The sequence below is a fragment of the Camarhynchus parvulus genome, chromosome 8 (assembly GCF_901933205.1).
Source record: "Camarhynchus parvulus chromosome 8, STF_HiC, whole genome shotgun sequence".
Lineage (NCBI taxonomy): Eukaryota > Metazoa > Chordata > Aves > Passeriformes > Thraupidae > Camarhynchus > Camarhynchus parvulus.
In genome coordinates this window covers 14,052,618-14,079,824 of record NC_044578.1, presented here as the reverse complement: position 1 = coordinate 14,079,824, position 27,207 = coordinate 14,052,618, and the positions used below count along the sequence as shown (strand labels likewise).

The 27,207-nt window shown below is 41.8% G+C and overlaps 1 protein-coding gene across 1 annotated transcript; it reads left to right on the top strand.

Annotated features, from left to right (window-relative positions):
- Positions 1 to 2,219: 2,219 nt before the first annotated feature.
- Positions 2,220 to 25,221, top strand: LOC115906377 (vitellogenin-2-like). The gene is made up of 37 exons (XM_030953524.1): positions 2,220 to 2,259; positions 2,374 to 2,394; positions 2,500 to 2,651; positions 3,943 to 4,194; positions 4,706 to 4,867; positions 4,959 to 5,107; positions 5,703 to 5,853; positions 5,956 to 6,113; positions 6,202 to 6,367; positions 7,198 to 7,323; positions 7,671 to 7,889; positions 8,807 to 9,024; positions 9,158 to 9,255; positions 9,538 to 9,662; positions 9,771 to 9,872; positions 10,514 to 10,633; positions 10,719 to 10,908; positions 12,599 to 12,692; positions 12,805 to 12,990; positions 13,551 to 13,695; positions 13,812 to 14,034; positions 14,113 to 14,288; positions 14,660 to 14,910; positions 15,022 to 15,365; positions 15,429 to 15,487; positions 15,953 to 16,006; positions 16,838 to 16,924; positions 17,950 to 18,162; positions 18,250 to 18,392; positions 18,785 to 18,923; positions 19,414 to 19,549; positions 20,011 to 20,197; positions 20,524 to 20,612; positions 21,673 to 21,770; positions 22,526 to 22,685; positions 24,074 to 24,235; positions 25,106 to 25,221. The coding sequence occupies exons 1-37, from the start codon at positions 2,220 to 2,222 to the stop codon at positions 25,219 to 25,221; spliced, it is 5,511 nt and encodes a 1,836-aa protein (XP_030809384.1).
- The last annotated feature ends 1,986 nt before the right edge of the window (positions 25,222 to 27,207 follow it).

Genomic DNA, 27,207 nt, shown 5'->3' with positions numbered 1-27,207 from the left:
AGTTCTGTGTCCAGGTAGGTTTCAACCAGGTCAAGTTAACTGATATATGTAGATAATACCAATACAATCAGGTTATTCTTAAAAGGAAAATGGAAGGATATGCAGAATAATGGCAATACTGTGCATGTTGAATCAGCTTAGTTATTATGCAGGTGTGTTTTTTGTTTAATTTGTAGTTATCACTAAGCTTTTTTCTGTGAAGCCTTATAAGACATCTTGGTTTTAGTTTTTTTCTGATATGCAAGAGAAGTTGATGAGAAGATATGAAATGTTGACATAGTTGTATCAAAAAGTTGACCTCAGAAGAAGTGTTCAGATTATCCAATGATTTATTTATTGGTTTCAGAAAATACATCTGATATCTAATGTTCACTATGCCCTACAAAGCTGCACTTAAAATGAAAACGTGAGCTCCCATGGTGTATATTTTGTTGTAGTTTTCATATTTTGTTGTAGTTTTCACACTTGTCAGTGTTTGTTTCTTTATTCACGTTTTGAGTTGTACAAGATGTACAACTCTTTGGTATGCATAACAGGTAGGTTTGTTTAAATAAATATTTACTAATAAAAAATTACTTATAACTGTATAAAAGAGCTTGTCCCCTGAGGCACAAAACATGCTTGTTCCCTTGAAGATAGATAGATAGATAGATAGATAGATAGATAGATAGATAGATAGATAGATAGATAGATAGATAGATAAATAATCATGAGAAATGAGACATTTCTTGCAAGTGTCCACCCTTCATCCCTCAAATGTCTTCTGCAGTGAGCTGGGTGGCAGTTCCCAAAATAGTTCACACAGCCTGAGATGGATTTACAGTCCATGTGGAGTCTGAAAAAGTGAAGACCTATGGGACTGGCAACCCAGGAACAGCACTTGCTAATGGAAGGCTGTAGAAACTGTGAAATAGAAAATAAATGTTCATTTGTGGGTGTTAAAATAGCATTTGCCACAAAGCACACTCCTGTGGTTAATCATACAACTATAGGAGTTGTGGGAATAGAATAAAGTGTCTGATTAACCCAGTATGCCATAGATGGTGAATTTTAATGGGATTCAGGGCTTTTGTGTGACTTCAGGCAACACAATAAGCTGTAGGCTTTAAGTTGCTCCTTCAGAAACATCCTCCAGCCCCTGTGCATTTTTATTGCTGATCCAGATGCCGCCTCGCTGGCTTTGGGGGATGCTGTCACTTGTGGGAGGAATGGGTCTGGTCAATCCCCCAGTCTCTCACCATACTCAAACAGGCCAAAAGTGTTTTGTGCATCTCCACTTGCCTCCACAGCCCTAAGGTTTCTGGAAGAGAACACCTGTGTGAATGTGTGCCTGGGCTCTCACTGTAAACCCATGGTGAAGCTGGCTGCAATCCTGCATCTGTTCAGCTGCATTTTGGGATTGACTCCTCAGGAAATGCAAAAGTTCTAGCTGACTTGCACTCCCATTCCCCCTGCTTTGCTGGGCGCAGTCTCTGTGGCTTTTAATTATTCAGATTTGGCTGTCATTTACCTTGAAAGATAAAATATTTACTGATAGCTTATGAAATCTTTGTTCATTTAAAAAATATTCCTGGTCATTGTGACCAGAGCTGAAAGGACACATTGATCCTCTGCTTTATTTGAATAAATGTATTTATATGCCATATATATATAGGTTTTCATTAGATTGTTAAATGTGCTTTGGTGCACATAGGAATATAATGGCAAGGGGATACCTGTCCTGGTCTGCTGTCTGCAGGGGCAGCTGGAGCCAGTGCTGAGGGAAGGGGAGGAACAGTGTCAGTGTGTGATACTGACTCTGCTAATTGGGCTGCTATCAGCTAGATAACAGTTTGGGTCAGGTGCCAGGTCAGCATAACCTGGGCAAAATAAACCTAGTCTATGGCAGGACCAAATAGCAGCAGCCAGCTGTGACACAACCTAGGAAATTAGGTAATGTGTTTACTGTAAAATGATTGTAAGCAATCTAGCAAAAGCTTATTAGGATAAGTTGAAACTTTTAAACAATTCAGCAAAGGGCTCATGAGATAATCAGTGAGATGCCAAGGTATGGCTTGATTTCTGTTATTCCATCTGAAGAGAAAGTATGATTGCAAAAAGGGATGTGTTTACATTAACTGATAAAAAACTTGAGAATTCAGCAGAACACAGCCACGTGTTCCTGAGCTTCCTTCCATAAAAGTCTCACCATGTCTGCCACAGGCCCATTCACCTGCACTATGAGGGGGATCATCCTTGCACTAGTGCTCACCCTTGTAGGTAAGGCTACATATCCCTTCTTCACCTTTCTTTTCTAAATTTTCCTTAAATTCAGTGGCAGTGATTTGGTCTAGATTGAACATTACTTACCTGGTTTTTCATCTCTTTTTGTAGGTAGTCAGAAGTTTGACATCGGTAAGTAAATTTCCTTCTAGCATCTGTTTTCAGTGAATTTGCTGTTATTTCTATTTATTAGAACATGCTCACAAGTACTGTGAAAATGGCTATTGTTTCCCCCAGAGCCTGGATTCAGTAGCAGAAAGAGCTACTTGTACAGTTATGAAGGCTGGGTGTTGAATGGGCTTCAAGAAAAGAATTTAGCCAAGGCTGGCGTGCGCTTGAGCTGCAAACTGGAGATCAGTGGGCTGTCGGAGAACAACTACCTCCTCAAGGTACTGCACCTCCTAAATGTGCAACAGCGAGCTAAAATCACTGTTTTAATTGCATCTGGCCGATTGGGGTATAGGAAAGCTGCAGGAAACACAACTGGAGGCTTATCACTGTAGATGTCAGAGAATGAGCTGCAAGCTGCCGTTTCAGAGGGATGAGTCACCTGTGCTTGCTGTGGCAGTTGTTTGTAGCAGCTGCTCCTCAAGACTTCAAATTGGAAATACAGTTGCTGGGGGTTTGCTAGAAAATGGCAAACTAAAGACATTTTAAATTGCTCTAAGATTTGATTCTACTCTTAGCACACATTTCTAACTCCTTGTGGGAAGCCAGGACTTGAGTGTGTAAAATCATTGTCATGAAGGCAACTAATAAAAATAGGCTTAAAAAGTGATAAAAGCTAACAATAAAAAGTGACGCTTGATAAAGGTAAGATTAAAAAGTGAAAGTCATAAAAAGGAGTATGTAATAATGTTTAGTGTTTGAATAATGCAGTAAAAGACCTGTACATGTAAAATCATGCCTCTGCTGATGTCAGCAGTGATAGGACCTGGCTCAATTCAAAATAAATGTGCCTCAGAAATGTACTTTTACCCTCTTAATTCAGTTGCAAATCAGGGGTTCTTTTTGGAATACTGAATTCAGTGGCAGCTGTCACCAGTTGTATTGAACTGTAGATCTTTCAAAACTGGGGGCTAGGGATTGCATTTCACACAATAGACTTTGTCCTGAAATTCTTGTATGGTGTGCACCAGCCTGTGCTCTGAGGCACCTAAGCTGCCAGTCACTTTGCCGAAGTTATAGAAATTGCTTCTTATTTACATTGTATCTCAGTGTTTATAAATATATTGTCCATTGTTAAAATACTTTGGTTGATTTAAATAAGTAACTAATATGAAGCAAATATAGTAATTAGTTTAGTCCAAAAAAAAAGTTGTATAGGAATAAGTTAAAATGAAACATCCTAAAACTGCAATTTTTTTTTACATTTAGAATGGTATAAGCTTTTTAAATGCTAAATTTAAAGCAGAACATTTATTATAAGGCTGACAAAAAGGGAGACTTTATTTGATATGTTAACTGCTTCTGTAAGATAAAATAGTACTGTTGAGCAGACAGGATTTGCACTGGTTTTACAATAGTGTAAGCACAAGAATAAACTGCTCTATGATTTTCTAAGCCTACATTTGGAAGAAAAGAGTATCTCACTAGTGGTTATATTAATTTATTCCAATATGTTTGTGTATTTAGTACCAAAGGGGTTTTATTCACCTAAGTATCTTGATTTCCTCCCAGATCCGCTCCCCACAACTCGAGGAATACAATGGCATCTGGCCCAGGGACCCATTCACTCGATCTTCCAAAATCACCCAGATGGTTTCCTCATGCCTTACCCAGCCCTTCAAGTTTGAATACAGCAGTGGACGGGTTGGAAACATTTATGGCCCAGAAAACTGCCCTGATACTTGCATTAACATTGTGAGAGGAATACTGAACATGATACAGATAACCATTAAGAAGTCACAGAACGTATACGAATTGCAAGAGGTGTGTTTCTTTCCATTCTAAAACTGTTTTGCTGAAAGAATGTGTTTATTCTCTTTAGCTGATCTTCCTCTGAGTTTCTGTCTATTTGCATCTACTTTTGTGTGTTTGCAGCAAGAAAAAGGTGATTTTCATTCATATAGAAGTAAATGTGTGCATGTGTGTTCAACAGATTACCTGGGCTGAATTCTTTCTAAGACATACGTCTTTAAGTCTTAACATGGAGTTCTTTGGAGAAAAAGAATTATTATCCATTAATTTATTTGTTATATGGCTTCTGTAATACAGCTATTTGATAAATTTTATTTGCTAATTGTTGATCTTAATTGATTACTTTTTAAGTTTAAACTCCATCCCCTGACCGAGTATTGCTCACATGCCTATTATTTAGTTCAGTAGGAATGATTGTATGTACTAGTAACAGATTCATTGAGAATTTTCATTAAGTACAACTTTTCACACAGTTAAATCCTGATATAATTGGGAAGTCTCATTTTCTGTATTCATCTGCCAGGCTGGGATTGGAGGTGTTTGCCATACAAGGTATGTCATCCAGGAAGACAAGAAGAACAGCCGAGTCTCTGTGACCAAAACTGTAGACCAAAATAATTGCCAGGAAAAAGTGGTGAAGAGTCTTGGAATGGCTTACATCTACCCCTGCCCTGTTGACATGATGGTACGTGAGATGTGGAAAGATCTTCCTAATTACAAACATGGCCACTGTGTTCCCATTTATTGACTCTTTGTGTCTCCCTGTTGTCCTACAGAAAGAAAGGATCATCAAGGGGACTGCCGCTTTCTCCTACAAGCTGAAGCAGTCAGACAGTGGTGCCCTGATCACAGAGGCGGTGTCTCAGCAGGTGTATCAGATCTCACCCTTCAGTGAACCCACCGGGGTCGCTGTCACGGAAGCAAAGTAGGTGGGACGTGAGCTTGCTTCACAAAATGAGAATAATTAGAGGTTCAATCAGTTCCCTTCACCCCCAACTGAAGTTAAATGAGAATTGAACTCCACAGCAGTTGAATGGAGATGTGTAATCACACTTGGAGTTTCCATAGGCCTTAAAGTTCAGCAAACCATTTTCTATTTGTACCCTGGTCAAACTGGCATTACAATTACATGGAAGAAAAGGAGAAAAGCTGTTTTGTTCACTTGTACCATAAGAATGCTAGTTTACTGCTCTGTTTGTTCTGAAAAGGGGCGAATTTGTAGTGTCGGGAGGAAGATAGGGTGTGTAGAAATAAGATCATTCATTACACCAGGTCAGTAGCTCTCATTCAGCAGACAGTGATTTTGCTTCTCCTTAGAAACAATTTCATTGTAGATAGCTCCAATGCCATTTTGTTGTAGATAGAAGGCTTTATTCATTAGCAAAATGTTTTCTTTTGATAAGAAAATTTTTTAAAGAGTAAGACAACTACCATCACAGTATCACTGAAACAACAAACAAAATTCACACATGGGTGAAGAGAGATAATGCCTTTCTCCTGTGACTCTTGTCTCTTGACAGACAACAACTCACCTTGCTGGAGGTGAAGAGTGAATGGGGGAGCTCCCCAGACATCTCCATGCAGAGCTATGGAAGCCTTCGATACCAGTTCCCAGCAGTACTGCCACAGATGTCAGTGCAGCTCATCAAGACCAAAAACCCTGAGCAACGGGTATTTTTTTCCAAATTTCTTTCTTAATAAAAAACAACAAACCTGATCATAAATTCCAAAGACTGTAAATATGCATGCCCTCTGTCTTGTGTTTTGTACCAGATAATCGAAACACTGCAACACATAGTCCTGAATAACCAGCAAGATTTCCATGATGATCTCCCATACCGCTTCCTGGAGCTCTTCCAGCTCTGCAAGCTGACAAGCGCTGACACCCTCGAATCCATCTGGAGACAATGTTCAGACAAACCCCGCTACAGGTATTTCATTGTATCAGCCTATAAGAAACTCTTCTGGTTTTGCGACCACTGGCAGTTAAAATGAAGGATTTTTAAAATCTCTTTGCAGGCGGTGGCTGCTGAGTGCAGTCTCTGCGACGGGCACCCCAGAAGCTCTGAAATTCATTAAGAGCAGAATCCGCAGTGATGACCTCAGCTACCTTCAGGCTCTTCTGAGTGTTCCCTTTGCTCTCCATTTCACAAAAGCTGATGAATATACTGTTCCAATAGCAGCAGTGAGTAAAGCCATGTGAATCTTCCCTGTCTCACAACGAAAGGAATGATATTCAGCAACTGTGATTAAGCACATTAGAGGCTGGATTCTCCTCTTGTCTGCACTAATTTTGTGGAAATGTTGACTAGTGAATTATTTTTGGCACAGCATTTATTAGAGGATAGTTCTATGTCTTCATTTCTGTATAATGATGTAAAGCCCTTTTCTTATAAGACCTTCTGGGAATAATTCCCATTTTAGTTTTCTGGGATCACATGGCACGCCTTCTACCAACAAAACTTTGTCCCTTTAATCTCTTACTTCTGAAACAAATGATGGTTGGGGTGTTATGTCACTTGAGCAGCTCTTTCAATTACAAACTAGTCCATGAAGTGGAAAATGCTGCAGGAAAAATACTAGTGCAAAAATACGTTGACACAATAATGAACCATTAATTCTGAACAGGATTTTTGCCATCTCTAGCCAATATTCTAAAACAGGAAAAGCAGAAATGGTGTGAAAATGCATCATTAATATAATTGAGTTGCACATTTTTCTAGAGGTATTCCATTTATACATTGATGTTTATCCATAATCTTAATATTTTCAGAGTTCAGTTGAAAAAATCAACATGTAGCTATGTAAGCTTATATGTGTATAAACTAGTGGGGAATTAAGCTCCTAAGTAAAGCTTCCAAATATAATGTCTACAGCCTACTTTAATTTGTTTAGCTAAGAACAGCAATCATTCTGAAATTGATCCCTTCAAATAAGATCTGATGGTTTTCCTGCTCTGAAAACTTTGTGAAGCACTGTATTAAATGACAAATTAATTTTTTTTCTTCTTCACAGGATTTAGTGACAAGTTCTCGAATCCAGAAAAATCCCTGGCTTCAACAACTTGCCAGCTTGGGATACAGTTCTGTGGTGAATAGATACTGTTCTCAGACCTCAGCTTGTCCTAAAGAAGCTCTCCAGGTAGCTTTTTGCCAAGCTTTTTTTTTTTTTATAGCTTAGTAAAGTTCATTATATTAGCTTAATTCTTTAATATACAGTATAAAAAGGGTGACTGGAAATATAAATGCACATTTTGTAGGTTTTCTTCAGAGCAAAGGCATCAAATAATTTTGTCAATGTAATCATTTGTTTCATCATCGAAAACACAGTTTTCACATTGCGAGGGTAAAATCCTGAGAGAAACCACCATTGAGTGATTTTTGTCAAAGCCAGTTGCTTTATTGTGGTGGGCTTTTCAGTGGGTAAGGGGGACTCTGTGGACAGTCTATACATAAGAGCAAGAAGACTGAACTGTGCTTTTTTTACAGCCCATCCATGACCTGGCAGACGAAGCACTCAGCAGGGGCCGTGAGGACAAAATGAAATTGGCTCTGAAGTGCATTGGCAACATGGGAGAACCAGCCAGCATCAAACGCATCCTCAAGTTCCTCCCCATCTTTTCATCCAGTGCTTCTGGTATCCCCATCCACATTCAGATTGATGCCATAATGGCCTTGAGAAAAATTGCTTGGAAGGACTGCAAAACAGTACGTAGGATCTGGTAGATTTTTTTTACTTAGTGAATTAGAATATGTACCATAAATGTAATGGTTTTAATGGTATTGTGTGTGGATTCAGTTTTTTCAAAAAAGATTATTTTTAGGAACAATGCTACACAGTTTTACATTTAGCTAATGTTTTCTGCTAAGACGTAATGACAATTAGTCAGTAGGAATCTTCCAGCAGTGTTGCTTTTATCATCTATTGCAACCGACTAAATCCTGTGCTAGTTATAGATAGTGGACACTTAGCCGCCTAGAAGTCAGACATATAATTTAAATTGCCTCTGTAATCAGGAGGAGAGACACTTTCTGTTAAACTCCTAGGCCAGATGTTAGCATTGCTCTGCCTCTTTTAGACCCTTCCCTTGAGCTTGGGTGAGTCACCACTGACCCCACACTGAGGCTGCTGTCACAGAAAGTGTAGGCAAGACTTTCAGGTGGTTTAGGTATAGGACCTATATGAGAAACCATTCACTCAAACTGTCTTTGGTGAACTGCTGAACCCTTTTAAAACTGGTCTAAAATAGTGAAGCATGCTCACTCAATCAGTGGAGTTGTTTCAAACAATGATTTTGTCTTATTATCTATATTTTTTTCTTCCAAAGATGTTCACTGATATTTGCATGACAGTAATGCACAAAGCAATGCTGATGCCTTTTGGATTGTCATGGGTTGATAGATGGACATTTATTTTGGTTTCAGTGGCTTCATGGAGCTGTTCCACCATGGCCCCTTCAGTTATATTAGTAAAGTTATGTGGAACCCTGCAGTAAAAAAGATTAGGAAACCTTACTGCAGGGATAATGATCCTCTCTCCCATATTTTCTGTGGGTTAGGTGTGGATCCAGTTCGCAAAATAGTTTCAGTTATTGGTAATTCCAGACCCTGTTTTGTCTCTGCAGGTGCAGGGATATCTCATCCAGATCCTCGCTGACGAGTCGCTTTCCCCCGAAGTGCGGATGATGGCTTGTGCTGTTATCTTTGAGACAAGGCCTGCCCTTCCCTTGATAACAACCATTGCCAACGTGGCCATGAAGGAGAGCAATTTGCAAGTGGCCAGTTTTGTGTATTCCCACATGAAGGCTTTGTCCAAGAGCAGGTTGCCATACACGTACAACATGTGAGTAGAGACAGGAACAAAGCAGGTGCCCTTCAGAAAATAATGATCTTCTGCACGTGCTGACAACTGAAGTCAGTTTATTTACTGACAGGAGCTTGTTTCTGGATGCTACTACCTTTCTCATTTTGTTTAGATCTTCAGCTTGCAATATTGCCCTTAAGCTGCTGGCCCCCAAACTGGACAGGCTGAGCTATCGCTACAGCAAGGTCATACGTGTTGGTGGTTACTTTGGTGAGTAAGTGTTTCACTGACCAGGAAACTTTCACTTCAGAAATCCATTCCTAAAATATTAAGTCCTTTGGAGAAGTATGGTGTTCTTTGTTTCAGTGAGAAGTTAAATTAAATGTGAGACTCATATGGTTAGAGTAGCCATTTAAGAATTTCTGCCTGAAGAGTTAGAGTTTATGTAATGATATATCTTAAAGTTGGCAGTGGAAAAAGCTGCAGAAATATGATTTGAATGATAAACAGAATGGTTAGAAAAAAGATGTCTCTTGTTTTCTTCTGCCATAGATAACTATAAAGTTGGTGCTGCTGGAGATGTCCTTGTTATGAACAGCCCAGGAACAATGTTCCCATCAGCAATCATTTCCAAGCTGATGGCATATTCTGCAGGGTCAGTGGCTGATTTGGTGGAGGTAAATATTTACCTAAGTCAATAATAAATCAAATTAAAATTAGAACTCCTCACAAAATTTCCTCTCTAAGCACCTTTCAGACTGCTCCTTCTCCTGCTGTTTTGGTAGGCTGGTGTCCGTGTGGAAGGCCTCACAGATGTCATCGTGAAACGAAATATCCCATTTGCTGAATATTCCACATACAAAAAGATAAAGGAGATTGGAAAAGCTGTAGGTATTTTCAGTAATACAATGTGTGGGTTATGTGAAGGGGCATTTGTGATGCTTCTCACTCTAGCTAAGCCCTGTGTCAGGAGACAAACTGTTCTCCTAGGAGTTAGCTCAAGTATTTCTGTGAAGGAGAGACGTGCAGTGGGGACTGCAGGGGACATATGCCATGGCTGCAATGGCTTCTACCAGTTTTTGCTCTGGCTCTGCCTCCTCCTCACCTCAGAGATGGCTTCAGGAGGAGCATAGGAGGGAAGGGAGTAGAAGGCATTGCAGTACAGTGTGTCACATGCCTGGCAGGCTTCCTACTCCCTCCCTTCATCTACCTCACCTAGTTTACAAGAATATGCCTTTGTCTTCAAGTGATTTTTTTTTTGCAGCACTTTCAAACTGGGTTTAGTGGTACTAATGGCTCAGACCCTGCGTGTGAATGTTATTGTATTGGGATACCAAACATTTGTGGGCATCTCAATGGTGGAAGAAAGTGTGAATTAGTGCCATCATGCTATTTACAATTGGAAATCTTACAAAGGAAAAGGGCAGCTTGGCCAGTGATAGGTTTAGTTATGGGTGGTTTAGGATGAGTTATCATTTATGAAGTGTTCCATTAAGAAACTTTGCTTGTCTCTTTATCTGTTCCCCAGCTGCTGGGATGGAAGGAGCTGCCAACAGAAACTCCCTTGATATCAGCCTACTTTAAACTCTTTGGCCAAGAGCTGGCCTACATCAACATCAACAAGGAAGTGCTACAGCAGGCTGTGAAGGTACCAGGGCCCCCTCCTCTCTTTGCAATTCTGGCCAGCGTTCCAGCTCCCCATGCCCACATGCTGGCTCCCTGTTTTCCTGCAGGCAGTGCTGGAGCCTGCAGCCAGGAGCACACTGCTGAGGAGGGCGGCAGCCCAGCTGCGCGCGGGCATCGCGGCGCAATGGACGCAGCCGCTGTGGCTGGGAGAGCTGCGCTACATCGTCCCCACCGCCACTGGGCTGCCCCTGGAGTACAGCTCCTACAGCACGGCCCTGGCCAGGGCTGCTGCCAGCGGTGAGCTCTGAGCAGGGCATGGGAGGGACAGGGCCTGGGTGAGGCTGGAGAAAGGAGTGGAGAGCCAGGAGGTTAGAAAAAGAACTAGTTTGGGGATTGGAGAGTGGGGCAGTGAAGGTGTTTGAAGAGAAGGTGGATCCACTGGTTTGTGCATTGTGCTTGAATGGATTGAAGACAGAAGAGGTGAGATGAGAATTTGGGAAATCAGAGAGAGAGAGAGGCCACAGCATTCAAGGACAAAAAGCCACAAGAACTGCCTGGGGAGCTGATGCAGACATGGGTAGAAGGGGGTGGTGCCCAAGAGGTACACACACAGGCTGTGGAGGATTCAATGTTGATTTAAAAAGAGAAGAAAATAGAAAACAAAAGAGCGCTGTTAGTAACATTAAGAAGGAGGGAGAGAAGAGGGCCTGTGAAAAGAGATGAGCTCTCTTTTAAAAGAAAAGATATGCAAGTGCTAATCCTCTTCAAGAAGTTAATTCAGTGATCACACTGTGAGCTGTGCAGCAGACTTAAATTAGGCAAGACTGACTCTAATATCTGCTGACACCATGTAAGGAATGAAGGGTGATGAACATGTGCTTGTGCTCTCCCACATACCTGCTCTTTGCTGGTTTCTGGTTTGTTAGTTTGCTTCAGTAACATCTTTGCAGCTCTGCCCCTGCTGTGTGTCTTCTGTGTGTTTGTTTGGGTTTTTTTTAATAACATACTTGTAGCCAAGTTGGGGAGGTATGGATTGGATGGATGGGCTGCAAAATGAGTGAAACTTGTCTGGACTGCTGGTCTCCAAGGGTAGTCAACAGCTGAAAATATGATTGGTGGCTTGTTAGGAGAAACCTTCCTCTGTCATTGGCACTTGTTCATTGTCTTCTTTTAAAATTCAAACTTTGTAAAAGAAAGCATCCTCAGGATTTCTGTGTCAATATTAACACTGAGTTGGTGGGAGCAGTTGCTGCTCTGGGGGGTCAGGCTGCCACTGACAGGCAGCTTAACAGGCTGGAGAGGATGGCCTGTCAGAAATGGGGTGAAATTTGACAAAGGCAATGGAAAGTCCTTCACCTGGAGTGGAGTCACCCAGGTGTATAGGCTGGGCATCACCCAGACAGAGAGCAGTTATGCAGGAAGGGCAGGACAACCTGGTATGATCAAGCAGCAGTGTGCTCATGTGGTGATAAAGGCCAACTGTGTCAGGAGCTGCAGAAGCAAGAGCAGAGCCAGTGTGACAATGATTTCCTCCTCTGTTTAGCACATTTGCAGCTGTATCTGGAGTAGAATGTCCAGTTTTGGGTCCACAGTACAAGATGCTCATACTTGATGTGAGGAAAGATTGGAGAGCAGAGGTTGTTTGGTCTTGTTCTCTGTATTTGCTCTGTCTTCTGACTCCACATGTTTCTGAAATTTTAGTGTTATATCAATTATCCAATTTTCAATTTGGGTCAGCTCTTCATTTTCTTAGTATATTTTATTTCCATTTTTAGTGTGTTGCATCAGAACCTTTGCCTACATAACAAGCTTCCTCTATATTTTCAGTGTTCAGGATCATGAAAGGTCTCATGTACCCCAAAGTCTGTCTTGTTTTCCAGCCATATTTGCTGTACTAACAAAAACACTACCTCCTACTGGAAACTGCTTATGTTTGACTCCTTTCTTTCATTTTTACAGTGTTTAAATATTGTTGTTGCATTTGCAGTTGATGGGAAGATATCTCCCCCTTTAACTGGAGATTTTAGACCTTCACAGTTGCTCGAATCCACTGTGCAGATTCATTCGGACATAAACCCCAGGTACGGCAGGTTTCTGAGGCTTTCCATATGAAGGAGGTTTTTAAGGGAAGGACAGAACCACATGGGTGAAAAGAGCACCTTCCTTACACCTGACTGCTGCACTCTGTTTCAGCTTATATATACAGAAATTTGCAACAATGGGTGTCAACACAGAGTACTTCCAACAAGCTGTGGAAATTCAAGGCAAGGTCCTGACAAGAGTGCCAATGAAGTTTGATGCCAAGATAGACATGAAGCTGAAAAATATTAAGATTGAAACAAATCCATGTCATGAGGAAACTGAGCTGGTGGTTGGAAGGTACAGTAGCATTACTGCAGAATATTTTGTGTTGCTGAGCCTGACAAAGTTCACTATTGACTGACCTCCCACAGAGGTCTCTAGATAGGCAGAGTGATTCTTCAGAACCTTTGGGATAAAGCACAAAGAAGACAAATACAGTAGCTAAAAATCAGAAGATACTTGAATTATTTAGCAGTGTAATTTCTATATTAAATGGTTTATTATTTTGTGTTATTATTTTTTTACTACTCTATTGTCTTTTGAGGATTTTGATTTATGTGTTTGAAGGAATATTTCTGATGTTTCGGAAATTTTGTTGAAATTTATCCAGACCTTGAAAACTTCCTGCAATTAAAGAAAACTATATTTGCCATTAACTCTTTTTTTGTTTTCAATAATGTTTATATTTCAATATATTTCAATAATGTTTATATATATAAACATTTCAATAATATTTATATATAATCCCTGTGTTCAAATATCTTACCTCTGTGCTGTCACATGATACTTACAAGGATGTATTAATCCAAAAACAAGGGGTTGGAATAATTCACTGTTTTTTGCATATATCTCAACAGACATAAGGCTTTTGCTGTATCAAGAAATTTAGGAGAACTAGGTGTTGAAAAGAGAACTGCAATTCTCCCAGGAGATGCTTCATCAAATATTGTGGAAGAACCTTTCAAATCATCAGATAGAGCTTCCAGTGAAGATTTCACAAAGGTAACCTATTTTTTTGGCTTATACTGTAACATTCACCCTCTCTGCAGTGGATGTCTGTAGTTTCACTCTTGGCTGTGACAGTCCCAGTGGCACTCACATCCTCACCTCTAACGCAGCCGGAAGCTGACAGCGCCTCAAGGAAACGAGCCTATGGCTCTCAAGAGGATCTTGGCCCCGTCACGGGAAGGAAAGCTCATAAACGAGACATTTGTGTCAAGCTGCAGCACCTTGGCTGTCAGCTCTGCTTTTCCAGAAGGTCACGAGATGCCAGCTTCCTGAAAAACACCTATTTGCACAGACTCATCGGAGAGCACGAAGCTAAAATAGTCCTGATCCCAGGTAAAATACTGAGCATCTTGGGCCTGTCAGGGCCATTTGAAGCAGTATAACTCTCTAACGTGTGCAATTGGTGTGTAGTTGAAACAGATGCTGATATTGACAAAATCCAGCTGGAGATTCAGGCAGGATCCAGAGCAGCTTCCAAAATAATTAATGAAGTAAACGCGGAGTCGGAGGAAGAGGGTGAATCATCTCTGTATGGGGACATTCAAGCTAAACTGAAGAAGATTCTAGGCATTAACAATGTGTTCAAGGCAAGTGACTTTGAGTATGGCAGTGGGGAACATTTTCCCCTAAATGAGGGCAAGAATTAGAAGTACAGTGTGGGAAGCTGGCATGGCAAAGAAAGGCTGGGGCTGTTTTGGAAGATGCCAGTGCCCCAGGCTGAGGTATTGCTCCTGTGGGGTGCATCCAGCAAGGTGGGCTGGGCTGGGCTGGGTTTCAGCTGGTTGGAGTGGATCTGAGGGAATTCTGCAGCTTCTGCTGTGAGTGAGGCAGGGAGGTGGTTTTTACCTTGAAAAACTGATATGAGAACCAGCTTTGTCCAACACCCACAGAAGTTTTACTTTGTAAAAACAGGATCAGATGTATTCTCTCTTTTGCACCTCTTGGATTGTGTTTGCAGATTGCAAATAAAACACGACACCAGAAGAAGCGACCTTCAAAGAAAGAAAACACTGTGCTTACAGAGCTTGGGGCAGACCCTGATACAAAACATCCCTCCAGCTCATCTTCTGCCTCCTCAGTTGCCTCCTCTTCCTCATCATCTGCTGTTTCTCCTCGTCGTAAAGAGGCTGGTGATGAAGATGAAAATAATCAAGAGGAGCAAGCAAGAAACAAAGATGCAAGCAGCAAGAGCAGCAGCAGCAGTGGCAGAAGTAACAGCAAGAGTAGCAGCAGTGAGAGAAGTAGCAAGAGCAGTAGCAGTGGCAAAAGCAGCAAGAGCAGCAGCAGCAGTAGCAAGAGCAGCAGCAGCAGCAGTAGCAAAAGCAGCAAGAGTAGCAGCAGCAGTAGCAAGAGCAGCAGCAGCAGCAGCAGTAGCAAAAGCAGCAAGAGTAGCAGCAGCAGCAGTAGCAGCAGAAGTAGCAAGAGCAGCAGCAGCAGTGACAGAAGTAGCAAGAGCAGTAGCAAGAGCAGCGGTAGTAGTAGCAGCAGCAGCAGCAAGAGTAGTAGCAGCAGCAGTGACAGAAGTAGCAAGAGCAGCAGCAAAAGCAGCAGCAGCAAAAGCAGCAGTAGCAGCAGTAGCAGCAGCAAAAGCAGCAGTAGCAGCAGCAGTAGTAGTAGCAGTAGCAGCAGCAGCAGGAAGTCATCAAGTCATCACAGCCATGGGCATCTCTCGAGGCATGTGAATGGCAGCAGCAGCAGTGAGTCACTGAGCCACCACAGCCATGAACATCATTCAGGACATCTGGAAGGTGGCAGCAGCAGCAGCAGTGCATATTCCAAAATATGGGTAATTTTGTCAATAAATCAACTGATGCTACTAATCTCGCTCCTGATGGTGGCTGGCTTTGCATGACAAGTCAGGATATTAGGAGCTGACCAGTAGATTTTAGCAACATAAAATTGAAAAATTTATTCTACAAACACACCTGCAATGATTGGCACAGATGTCTACTTAATCTCAAAATTTTCACAAGTTTGTTGAATATTTTGTTACTGTCAGGAAATGGGGTTTTTGACAATATGCTATCCATAAACATTGCATATTTCTGTCTTAATTTTGCGGTAGAAACATTAATGTTTTATATAAATGACTTCATCTTGCATTATGTTCTTGTGACTAAGCATACAGAACTATGTATGAATGATAATCAGTAAATTTCTTATTTAATTTCCAGTTCTTAGATTTTCATAAAATTGCAGCATTTCTTTTCCTCTGAGACTTCTAATCTTCTTGTTTTTGTCATTTTCAAAGGAAGCTCATGAGATTTATCAGTACCGCTTTAAATCAGCACACAGACAAGAAAAGGTGAGTTTTTCTTTCCTCACTAAAAGAAGTATGGAATCAGTCAAGAGTCAAATGGAGATTTTAATGGCAACTTGTTATCTTTATTGAGGAAAATTACAGTACTGATAACATTAGAACCCTGGTGGTTCTTCTGAGATGGGTAAAGACAGAGAGCTGTGTTCCCTTTTTTGCTGTGCACATGAAGCCACTTGTGGCTCTGCAAAGGAGCTGCAAAGCCTCTTCCAAAGCAATCAAACAGGCTGGAGCTGCACACTTTGGAGGAACCATGAGAAGCTTGATTCGTTTGATTGGTTTTAATCACCTGGTTTCTTGGGTTGGAATCACTGCAGGTACACGAGGATAGTGATGTGGACAAATCTAGAAATATACCTTATTTTATAGTATTTTCGTTGAGCAGATTCTTACTAGGGCATGAGCCAGCCAGAGCAGTGTACTTGGCACTAGTGCTCCTCAAAAATTAACATTTGAGCAGTGTGTGTCCACTCAGATGCTCCTTTCCATTCAGTTGGTCCATTCAGTTCATCAGGCCTGTGCAGAATTTCTGGTCTTTCATATTGAAGTGAGAAGCTGATAAAATCTGACTTGCTTTGATCCATTGTTTTTTCATACAGGGAATTCTCATCTAGGTATGGTCCTTATGGACCGTGAAGAGTCAGATGTTTGGGGAAACAAAATTTTTCAGAGTTAGATCCTACATAGTAAGCAGGACAAAGCCAAGTGCCATGAGAGAGAGTATTGTTCAGGATGGCCTCATGCAATTTCTTCACACATGCTTTAAAGTTACCCTCTTAAGCCTGTTGTGGTTTGATTTTTTTGGGTTCTTTTTTGCAGGTCCCAAAAAGTAAACTCCCAGATGACCAAACTGACAGCTCACATTCCTCTGCCAGATCCAGTCACGCCACATCTCGAGCTTCATGGGTTAGTTGCATCATTTTTAGGGGGTTTTGACAGCTTGGAATAATGTCAGAGTGGCTGTGCACTGACAGTAATTGTAAATAATAATAACTACAATAATCATGGGAAGGGAGAAATGCCAACCTCTTGAGTCTCAGGTATCAGTCAAGACATGCACCATAGCTCCCACATGCACTTTCCTCAGCACCGAGGATCCTTCTTACTCGCATCACAACCCTTCCCTCATGGAAATCCCACCCAACAGTTGCCTGCAGAGACTCATTTTGTGACCTCTGCTGCCTGGAGGGAGATTGAGGCGCTGCAGTGCCATGTGAGGACACTGGTGGTAGTAAAAGGCATGTTCCAGAGGGGGCATGGAGCACCTGGGCTCCTCACCACCAGGCAGATGAGTGCAGGCTTGAGAATGATGAAGATATTGAAGGTCATGATGCACTTTAGGCTGTTCTCCAAGGGAAGGGGTTCTTGATGTTGGAGAAAATTTCCTGGATTATATTCTGTGCTGAGTTGCTGTGCAAATACAAAACTGACTGGCCCACAGAACTCACAGCCCAAGTGTGAGCAGAAAGCCAGCACAAGACCCAGACAGATAAACAAGAGGAGATGAGTGGGGGATGTTTCTGCTGTGGGAAAGGGTGACGCACACCACTGACAGCTGATGTTCAAACTGAACCGCTTTCTTTTATTCACAGGCTGGATACTAACAATGAAGCCCAAATCATATAGTCATTACTGTGTTTTAATTATATGACTATTTCCATGGTATCAGCTGTAGCTCAGGAAATGGCACAAATTTTGGCTCATAAAAACACAGTGCTAACAGCCATCTGGCATGCAGAGGCACGTGCACATTAAAGATATATGCATGAGGTTTTATAGGCATGTATATATGTGTGATACATATGCTGGTATATATTTGTGGTTCAGTTGTTTATTTTTTCATTTATCCATCTAGATCTTGCATCTAAAATGTTCCATGGTAACTCTTCTATAATTATACGTTTTGCATGCCTTCTCCCCCTTCTTCCTAGCCCAAGTTTTTGGGAGATGTTCAAACCCCAGTGTTAGCAGTTTTGCTGCATAGCATCCGTGATGATAAGAAGATAGGAGGCCTCCAGCTGGTGGTGTATGCCGATGTTGACTCCATCAGGCCCCGGATGCAGGTATTTGTGTCCAACCTCACAGATTCAAGCAAGTGGAAGCTCTGTGCTGATGCTTCAGTCCACAATGCTCACAAGGCAAAGGTAAGGCTCCAAACTGGCTCGTACAGCTCTGTATGTATCACAGGAATGCTCAGGCACTAAAAATGGACCATTGTCCCTCCATCACAGGCCTACCTGAAATGGGGACGGAATTGCCAGGACTACAAGGTTTCATCTGAGCTGGTAACTGGGCAGTTTGCTGCCCACCCTGCTGTACAAGTGAAACTGGAGTGGCCTAAAGTTCCTTCCAGTGTCAGATCCATAGCAGAATGGTGAGAATTGAATCTTCAGTGACACTTGTTAACAATGCTGGTCAACTGGGAAAAATCAGCATCTGCACATGAGGTTCTAGTGGCTTAAGTACCGGCTGATACTTCATCCTCTGATCTGTCCAAGTACTGCCTTTGGACGTAAAAGCTGAGAGGGATTACATCTTATTTTAATGTACAGTAACTGTTGATATTTGCCATAATTATTGAAAACCGAGGAACAGATCCTTCCTTTCACTGAACACTTGAACAGCAGAGCAGAGAGTGGATGTGAGGACATAACCAGAGGTCCTGCAGACTATTATGCTGCACAGGTGTGAGACAATCTAGCTGGAATGTGTGCAGCCTTTTTTTTCCTCCATCTCACTAAATCTTTCTGATTTGAACTTTTGAAGGTTTTACAAGTTTGTCCCTGGGGCTGCATTTATGCTGGGGTTCTCTGAAAAAGCAGACAAGAATCCTTCTCGACAAGCCAGGTTGATCGTGGCTCTAACTTCTCCAAGGACATGTGATGTTGTTATCAAGCTTCCTGATGTAATTATGAAATATTTTTATCACTCTTCTATCTGAATCCTAGTAGAAAAATGTAACTGTTTAATTACAGTGGGTCAATTCTGAGAAAGAAAAATTAAGTTAGCATCAGTTTGGGTGCAAATGATGAAAGTTACTTTTATATATTTCCATCATTGTAATATTTCATAGAAGGATGTCCATATAGTGATTCTTTTTATGGAGAGAGACGTGGGTACTCATAATGACATGAGTTTCCATCTGTAGTATCTCCATAAGTGTTCACCTCATCACCTTTGAAAGGGAGTAACTCATTCTCTGCCAAACAATACCTGAATGATTTCTCTCACACCACGAGACAAAACTGAGCAAAAGCAAAAACCTCATGGACAATGAGTCAGATGAGTTATGTTCACATAAAGACTTTGCAATGAAAGTAGAAGAAAGAGGGAAAAAATCCTAGCTGTTTGCAGGCACAGATACATTTTGAATGTGCTTTTGAATTCCTTTTCAGATTACCCTCTATGAAAAAGCCATGAGGCTTCCCCTATCACTTCCCGTAGGGCCAAGGACATCAACGTCAGAGCTGCAGCCTCCCAGCTGGAATGTCTTTGCTAAAGCCCCTTCTGCAGTGCTCGAGAATTTGAAAGGTCAGATCTAATTGGGTTCAGAAGCATGACAACTTCAGTCTCACAATTTATTTGGGCACCCTGTAAATTTTTCTGGCATTGTTTATCTCAGTTAATTAGGAAATGTTCTGTAATAATGTGAGGATGGTTCAACTAAGAGAAAATTTTTTTCCGTAGAACAGAAATCATCAGCATTTCAGGGATCAAGATACCAATTATCCAAATTGATAAAATTTTACATTTCTGTCAATTATTTTTCTGTTAGATAGAAGAACACATTTTATATGCCTTTTTAAGAATTTATGGGTGGTTACTAGCCAAAAGTCCCTGTGAACCATATGAAAATATCACATAATGAAACAAATACAAAGCTAAAATAATATGGCACTAAAAACAAACCACACAATTTAGTGGCTTTCTCTCATGGAAAAAAAAAAAAAACCTCACTGGTTTTTGTTTTTGTTTTTGTTTTTTTTAACTAGCTCAATGCTCAGTTTCCTACAACAAGGTCTCAACTTTTAATGAAGTCCGATTTAACTACACAATGCCAGCTGACTGCTACCACATCTTGGCTCAGGATTGCAGCTCTGACCTGAAGTTCCTGGTGATGATGAAGAACGCAGAAGAAGCTGGGAATGTGAAAGTAATCAGCATCAAGATTGGCAATCAGTAAGTAACTTCTGCCAGATGCTGGGAGCATGAGTGACCTCATTGCCCACATTTAGCATGAGAGGAGCTCCAATCTGAGCTTTCCTGCAATGGCCAGCAGCCCATGGGGTCTCAGCACTCCCCTTATTTATTTTCCATGCATATTGAACATGGTGCTGGCGCTCTTATCCTGCATCTTAGGTGACAAGAGTACCCCTGATGTAATTTAAGCATTTGAAATGAACCTGTGCTCTGAGCAGTGATATTTAGTGAGCGGGAAGTTGCCCCTGTCACCGTGAGTGTGTGAAGGTGGCACAGGCAGGGGGTGAGCACTCTTGTCCTTGCAGTGAGGTCGATATGCACTCTGCCGACGGACAGGTGAAGCTGCTGGTGGATGGGGCTGAGAGCCCAGCAAACGTGTCATTGACATCTGCTGGTGAGTGATGCAGCATGTGCTGCTCAATTTTCACATGTGTTTTGGGAGAAAGGACAGAGAGAAGGAATTTGTGAAGGAGATTTGATTGGTTTGTATTCAATCCGTGTTTCTTTGGTTTTAAGGTAATATTTAAGAATATGTACTTTACTCACTTGCAGAGGGACACTTAAAAAGATTGATTAGAGTGTGAATCTCTTGAAGTAGCCTAAATAAGCAAGATATAATTAACATGAAGATCCCACCTTTTTGTATATCATTGCAAGTCCTGTTGTAGTTCCAAATTTCAGAGGGGTTTTGCTATGCTATCAAATTTTGCTTGATTAAAAAAGTAGAGCTTTTCTAAAATCCACTACACATGACTTGTATATTGATGTTTTTCCTGATTTGATTTGTAGGTATAGATTTGGCTTGCATTCTGCTAGGGATAGGTATGAGAGCTGGTGAAACAGCCTGCCTGATTCTCCCAAAACAGGAATAGTTTGTTTCTGTGAAAAGTACAGGAAGACCTTGTTTCATCCTGTGCCGTGTAGTCAGGGGCTGTATACAGTGTGGGTATTCTGACTGAAGAGCTGCAATATAGGAATTGGGCTAAATCTTGCTGAAATTGGGTTAGCATGTACCAGTGCTGAGCTCTGTCCTGTTTGTTATGTACTTGGGAAGTGATAATTGTGCTAGAAATGGCTCCAGTGGCAGTCATGGTGTTCCTCATATTTCCATATTCCAATGCAGTGCACTCAGAGCCTTGTTGATCTGCACAAATACAGAGATACTATAGACAGCTCAGTAATAATTTATAGACATAAATATGCTTATGTTAATAACCAAAAAATTAATAAGTCTGTGACCATTAAAATTCTCTTCCATCCTTTTGCAAACACCCATTTTTTATGTATGCCCATTTCTAAATTGCTTTCTTCCGTATTTTTGTTTCTTGAATAGGGTAATTGAGGAATTTTGAAGAAAAGAACATTTTAGAAACATGACAGTTGCTTTTTTTCTCTCTTAAAGAAGCTAGGTTTGGTCTGGTTTTGTTTTGTTTTGTTTTGTTTTTTCCTTCTAGGTGCTTCTCTGTGGATCCACAGTGAAAATCAAGGGCTTGCACTTCTCGCCCCAGCCTATGGCATTGACAAACTGTACTTTGATGGATACACATTCAGGGTATCATTCTCTCTCTTCATAAGATCGAGTGTTAAGAAATTTCCATTGGATTCCCTTAAATCTGTGTGTATGAGGGCAAGGGTGTACAGTGGCAAAGGCAAGTGTGTGCAGGGCACAAAAAACCCCAAAGGGAAGATGATGCTACAGGATTGCACAGTCCTGCTCTTTATTTCTGAGTGTGAGAAATGAGAATCCTTGATCAACACAAGTATTCTGTTCTTGCAGTACAGATGTGTGTTGGGAAGTGGGTCTGTGAGCATACGCACGCTGAGTCAGCAGTGCATTTACAAGAAAAATGAGTTTTCAGCTCCTGACACTGTTCTTACAGCTGTATAATTCTTCAAAACAGCAAAAATGCAGCCATTCTTGTTAGATAAATGAGTGGTTTAAAGTCTGCACTGACATTAACATGAAGCTGGAACGTAAGGGATTGGTAAACTGTTTCATATCTGTCTCTTGTACTATCAAAACAACCACCAGAAAAAAGCTTCAGCATATTAATAATAGTCTAGAGCACGAATAACTTAACATCCTAGAGTGGCACAGTAGGTTATGAAGACTGTATCAGTTACAGATTCTGCAGCCCCACAGGAGTTTGGCATCTCACTGTCAGACCCTTTTGAATTCTTATCAAAGAGATTTTAAATGTTTGTGCATTAGCTTACACTGGAAGGGACCTGCATAGCAAAAATGGGCTCCACAGGTATTACTTTTTTTTTAAACTTGAAATACTTCTTGCTTCTTTTTCCTCCAAGATCCAAGTTGCTTTATGGATGGCAGGGAAAATGTGTGGACTGTGTGGAAAATATGATGCAGAATGTGAACAGGAATATCGGATGCCCAATGGATATATAGCGAAAGATGCAGTGAGCTTTGGGCATTCTTGGATTTTGGAAGAAAGGCCTTGTAGAGGAGGTATGTAAGCTCTAATAAATTTAATATAATATTACTGCAGTTGTTCAGGAAATGTGGAATCTGTTCAGATTAAAAATCCATATATATTTTGGAAATAAAAAGCATATTAGAAGATTCATTATTAAGTTATATATTAAGTTTTAAAATTACTTACAAGCTGAGAAATAAATAAGAAATGACAAGTTAAACAAACCAAAATATACAACTTAGTTGAACTTCAAAAAATAAGATGAATCAAAATCTTTGTTTCAGTTTTGAAGTATTTTAGATGAGGATCAGAAAGAGGATAAGCTTCACACACATTGCTTTTATTTAAGCACAACCCCATTTTCTGGACATCAATTTTCAGCAATTAGTCCATCAAAAATCAGCTGGGGATTAGTAGTTATTACCAGGGCTGACCACCTGGTTTTTGAACCAGTGCAACCTGTTAAACAAAGCATTCATGTTTTGTATGCACAAAGTAGATGAGCAGTCCAGGGACTTAATTACATGGTTGAAATGAAAAAGTTGCATTTTAAGTCTTTCAGTAGATTAGGATCTTATGGTGTGCAGCTCTCAGCTGAGGTTATGATGCAATATCACACCACAGAGCTTGAGGAGAGCAGGCACGTTGCATCTGTAGAGACTTGTCCTGTGGGAAGGACATCCTCAGTCCCTGGAGATGGCTTGTGCATGTCTAGCTCAGCATTAGCTGTTACCCTTCCATGTTTTTGTCACAAATTCTGGACAACAAACTTGCTTTAGATGGATATGGAGTCCACATGCACATCCACAATAATATTCCCGTGGCTGGTGGTGGCCAGATTCTGTTTGCATTTAACATATGGTGGAAGCTGCTGAAATTTGAAGACATAAAATTTATATCTAGGAATAAATTGTGATCTGTTTAACTTCTCACTTGTAACTGTTTGTCCTGGGAATCCAAAATGAGATCAATATTACTTGTTGGCAGCAATGACTGTTGCTCTCTCTCTGATCAGTTCTGTGTCTGAATGACATTGGTAATAATGCAATTCTTTAGTGATTAATTTTATTTGGTCAGAAATCTCCCCTTTAGTTCCACTGCTGGACATTCAACATTTTAAAATGTGGTTTGACAGCTATTCAGTCAGCTAGTTTACCTTGAAAAATGTTTATTAGAAAGTACTATGTTTTTATATCCTGATCTAGAAGCAGACCAGTTGCATTTGAAATTCGCTTTCCAGGGCTCCATATCCAACAAACTGATTTGAAAGATTTATCAGCCAGTAAAACTTCTTCATTTATGATCCAAACACAGTTTTCACAGAGGGGAGTTTGCAGACGGGCAGTGTCGGCAGAGGGGTCCTTTGGGGGGTCTGGAGCTGTATCGCGTTGTCACCCAGCTGTCCCCCTGCCCGTTGCAGCCTGCAAGCTGCGGCACGCCTTTGTGAAGCTGGAGAGGGCGGTGCAGCTGGCCGGGGTCGAGTCCCGCTGCCTCTCCACGGAGCCCGTGCTGCGCTGCAACAAGGGCTGCTCGCCCACCAGGACTGCCCCGGTCACCGTGGGCTTCCACTGCGTCCCTGCAGGTAAGGCAGCATGAATCCCACTGCGGAGGAGCCGAGCAGGAGCATCAAGAGATTGTCACTCAGTTATTCCACTTGAAAAACATGAATGCAGCATAGCCACTGATAGGCATGGGCTTACTGCCCTATTGGCTGAAGCCCTTTCTCTGTTTTGTTATAGGCAAACATTCCTTCTGTGTGGGAGATGGTTCTCTATTGTACATTTAATGGTTTTCATTGTACTGGGATTTAAACTCTAAATTGAATTCTCCTTCATGGTGCTTAGGGCTAGCAAAGGAAGGGCAGGACAACAGCACAGTCAGCGTTGGGATTCAGCTGAAAACCTGTGTACTGCAGCCTGTGCAGACTGAGCCATAGAGCAGCAAGTGCAGCGCCCCAAGACAGGGATCCTTGCCTTGCATTTTTTATATATCACTGCCTTTCAGTGTGATCCTACTTCACTGAGCTGATTTAGGTACTAGAAGGGCAAGTGTGGACAGGATTGTTGCACACAGGCCCAGGGATATTGGAGGATTTATTTTCTATACATGTATTGTAGATTATAAAACATTAGATAATATATATGTAGATTATATAGAGCATAGAGTTGTGTCTGTGTTCCAAGTTTTTTTTCTTAAAGATCGTAATACCCTTTCCTAGATGTATCATTAATAACATTCTGTATGGAAGTAGCAGCTTTCAAGGTAGAACTGGCTTATTAATGAAGTGGCTTTCCTGGAACATCTCTGTGTGACTTAGACAAATATGAATATGTAAATCAGTGAGGAACAGCCAAGCCTGCTGTAATTAATAACTAGTGCATGGTAAATGCTGTAGCTTGCAGAACTACTTGTGAAGTAAACTGTTTAATTTTCATTTCTTGTTCCCCATCAGATTCAGCCACCATCCTGACAGACAAGCAGACGAAGTTTGACCAGAAGTCAGAGGATATGAAGGACACTGTTGATGCACACATAGCATGTACTTGTGAGGATGAAAACTGCACATGAAGCTATACCTTTGCAGCATAGGAGAAAACATAAATACTTTCATGTTTTTATTGTGTAGTGTAAAAAACCTTGTCTTAAGGAATAATAGATACTAAATTAAGTACTTAAGGATCTTGTATGTGGAATCTTCCCAAGTAATTTAAAGTATTAAACTTTATTATTGTAGAAACTCTTATGATTGCCCATAAATATCAGATTTCATAATAAATCCACGCATGGAAAAAATTCTGAAGGCTTCCTTATTTCACTGGTGGTGGAAAGAGGTCTGCATAGGTTCTCCTTATCCCCCTTTTCATAGACTTCTTGAGTTCTGTGCACTGGGGTTCTGTTCAGGGTCACACTGGGAATTGGGTTGGCTTGCTGTGATACTCCTGCTTGTTCCCCCAGTGCTTCCTTCCCTGGTGCTGGGATCCTGTGCACCTGCAGCAGGACTGATCACCTTGCTGTGATGCTGCACCCTCTGCAGCAGCCATGCAGCTGTGGTGCTTGGCCAGAGCTTTGGGATGGGCCAGTGCTGGTGCAGGAGCAGCAGGCTCAAGGAATAAGCCTGAATCTCGTGTCCCTGGGCAAGGCTGCTCAGAGGGAGCCAAGAACACGTTAAGTTTCTGGTGCACCACATGCAGAAGCTATGGTGAATTGGTGTCTTTGAGCAGGATGGGGTGGGGCACACAAGAATCATCAAGCACTCACCAGGCACATCGAGCCCAGCACCTGCCAAAGGCTCTGGAGCTGAGCCAGACCTCTGCACTCTGGGAGAGATGCTCTAGCCTCTGTGCCCAGCAGGAGTCGTGGCTGCAGCCACCCCCAGGTGGGCTCTGCCTCCTGCCCCAGGTCTGTGTGGGCATGGCCAGGGATGAGCTCATCTGCCCTGAGCAGTGGAGCCCAAAGGATTCCAGCAGACCTGGAAGGTGTTTTCTACTTGTCTTTAGGGTGTGTTTGCAGGCTGAGTATTCACTGGGTGAATGGGATTTTGAAAACACCTGATAACATTCAGTAAAAATTGTTGTTTTGCTCTCCCCAGCAGCTTTTGCACCTTCAGTGGATGCACATACCTGAGTTTTCTGGTTTGGATATCAGTTTTATAGTTCAGAAAAGTAAAGTCCTTAGTACCAAAAGAAATCTGTTTGAAAGGTCTAAATATACCGTTCTGTGCAGTTTAGATGCTGCCATGGGAACCTGCACTGCAGAATGATGGGGAGCTGGCAGCAGCAGTAAAGCCATGAGCTGGTGGTTTGCTGCTTGCCTGGAACTCACACAGGGCAGTGATGGAAAGCACAGACTTTTCAGGCAACCTCAGGCTGAATCCAGCAGTATCCAGGGCTTTATGGGGCTCTCATCTTCCCAGCGTGCCAAGGCTGGAGCAGAGTTCTGGGGGAATTGTTTTCCAGCAGCCTCAGCATCCAGGTGTGCTGACCCCCAGCAGTACTGCCCTGGCAGGAGAGCCTGGGTGAGCATCAGCCAGGGCAGCCAGAGCCTCTGTGGGCCTGCAGGCCAGGTGGGTGTTGGTGTCCCCCTCCTGAGGGCCTGTGAGAGCCCTCAGGCAGCCTCTGCTCCTCTCCCCCACTGCCATTGTTTGAGGGAGCTGAGCACAGCTCGAGGGAAATGGGCTCAGCAAAACTGTTTGTCACCCTCACAGTTTTCTTAGTTTGGGGGCTTTTTTTCCACTCTTCTTTTTACTTCAGGTTATATCCTGCTGAGTAATCCTAGTGTAAAAGAGCTGTGAATATATGGGGGCAAAGCCTGGGAGTTGAAATTGTTCTTGAGGTACTGAAGAAGTGACCTAGACAAGGAGAGGTTTCAGTTTCATAGAGAAGTCACCAGAGACAAAGCCCTTGCCAGCAGGTTTAGGTGACCCTTGAAGCAGAAGAACAGATGTGCCTGTGGCAGCAGCATGGCTGGGATGACCAGGGATGCAGCACCTGCTGCCCAAAGGGAGGGATGGGGTGGGAGGGGGATAAGATTCTGCAGCCCCAGTCTGCAGTGTTG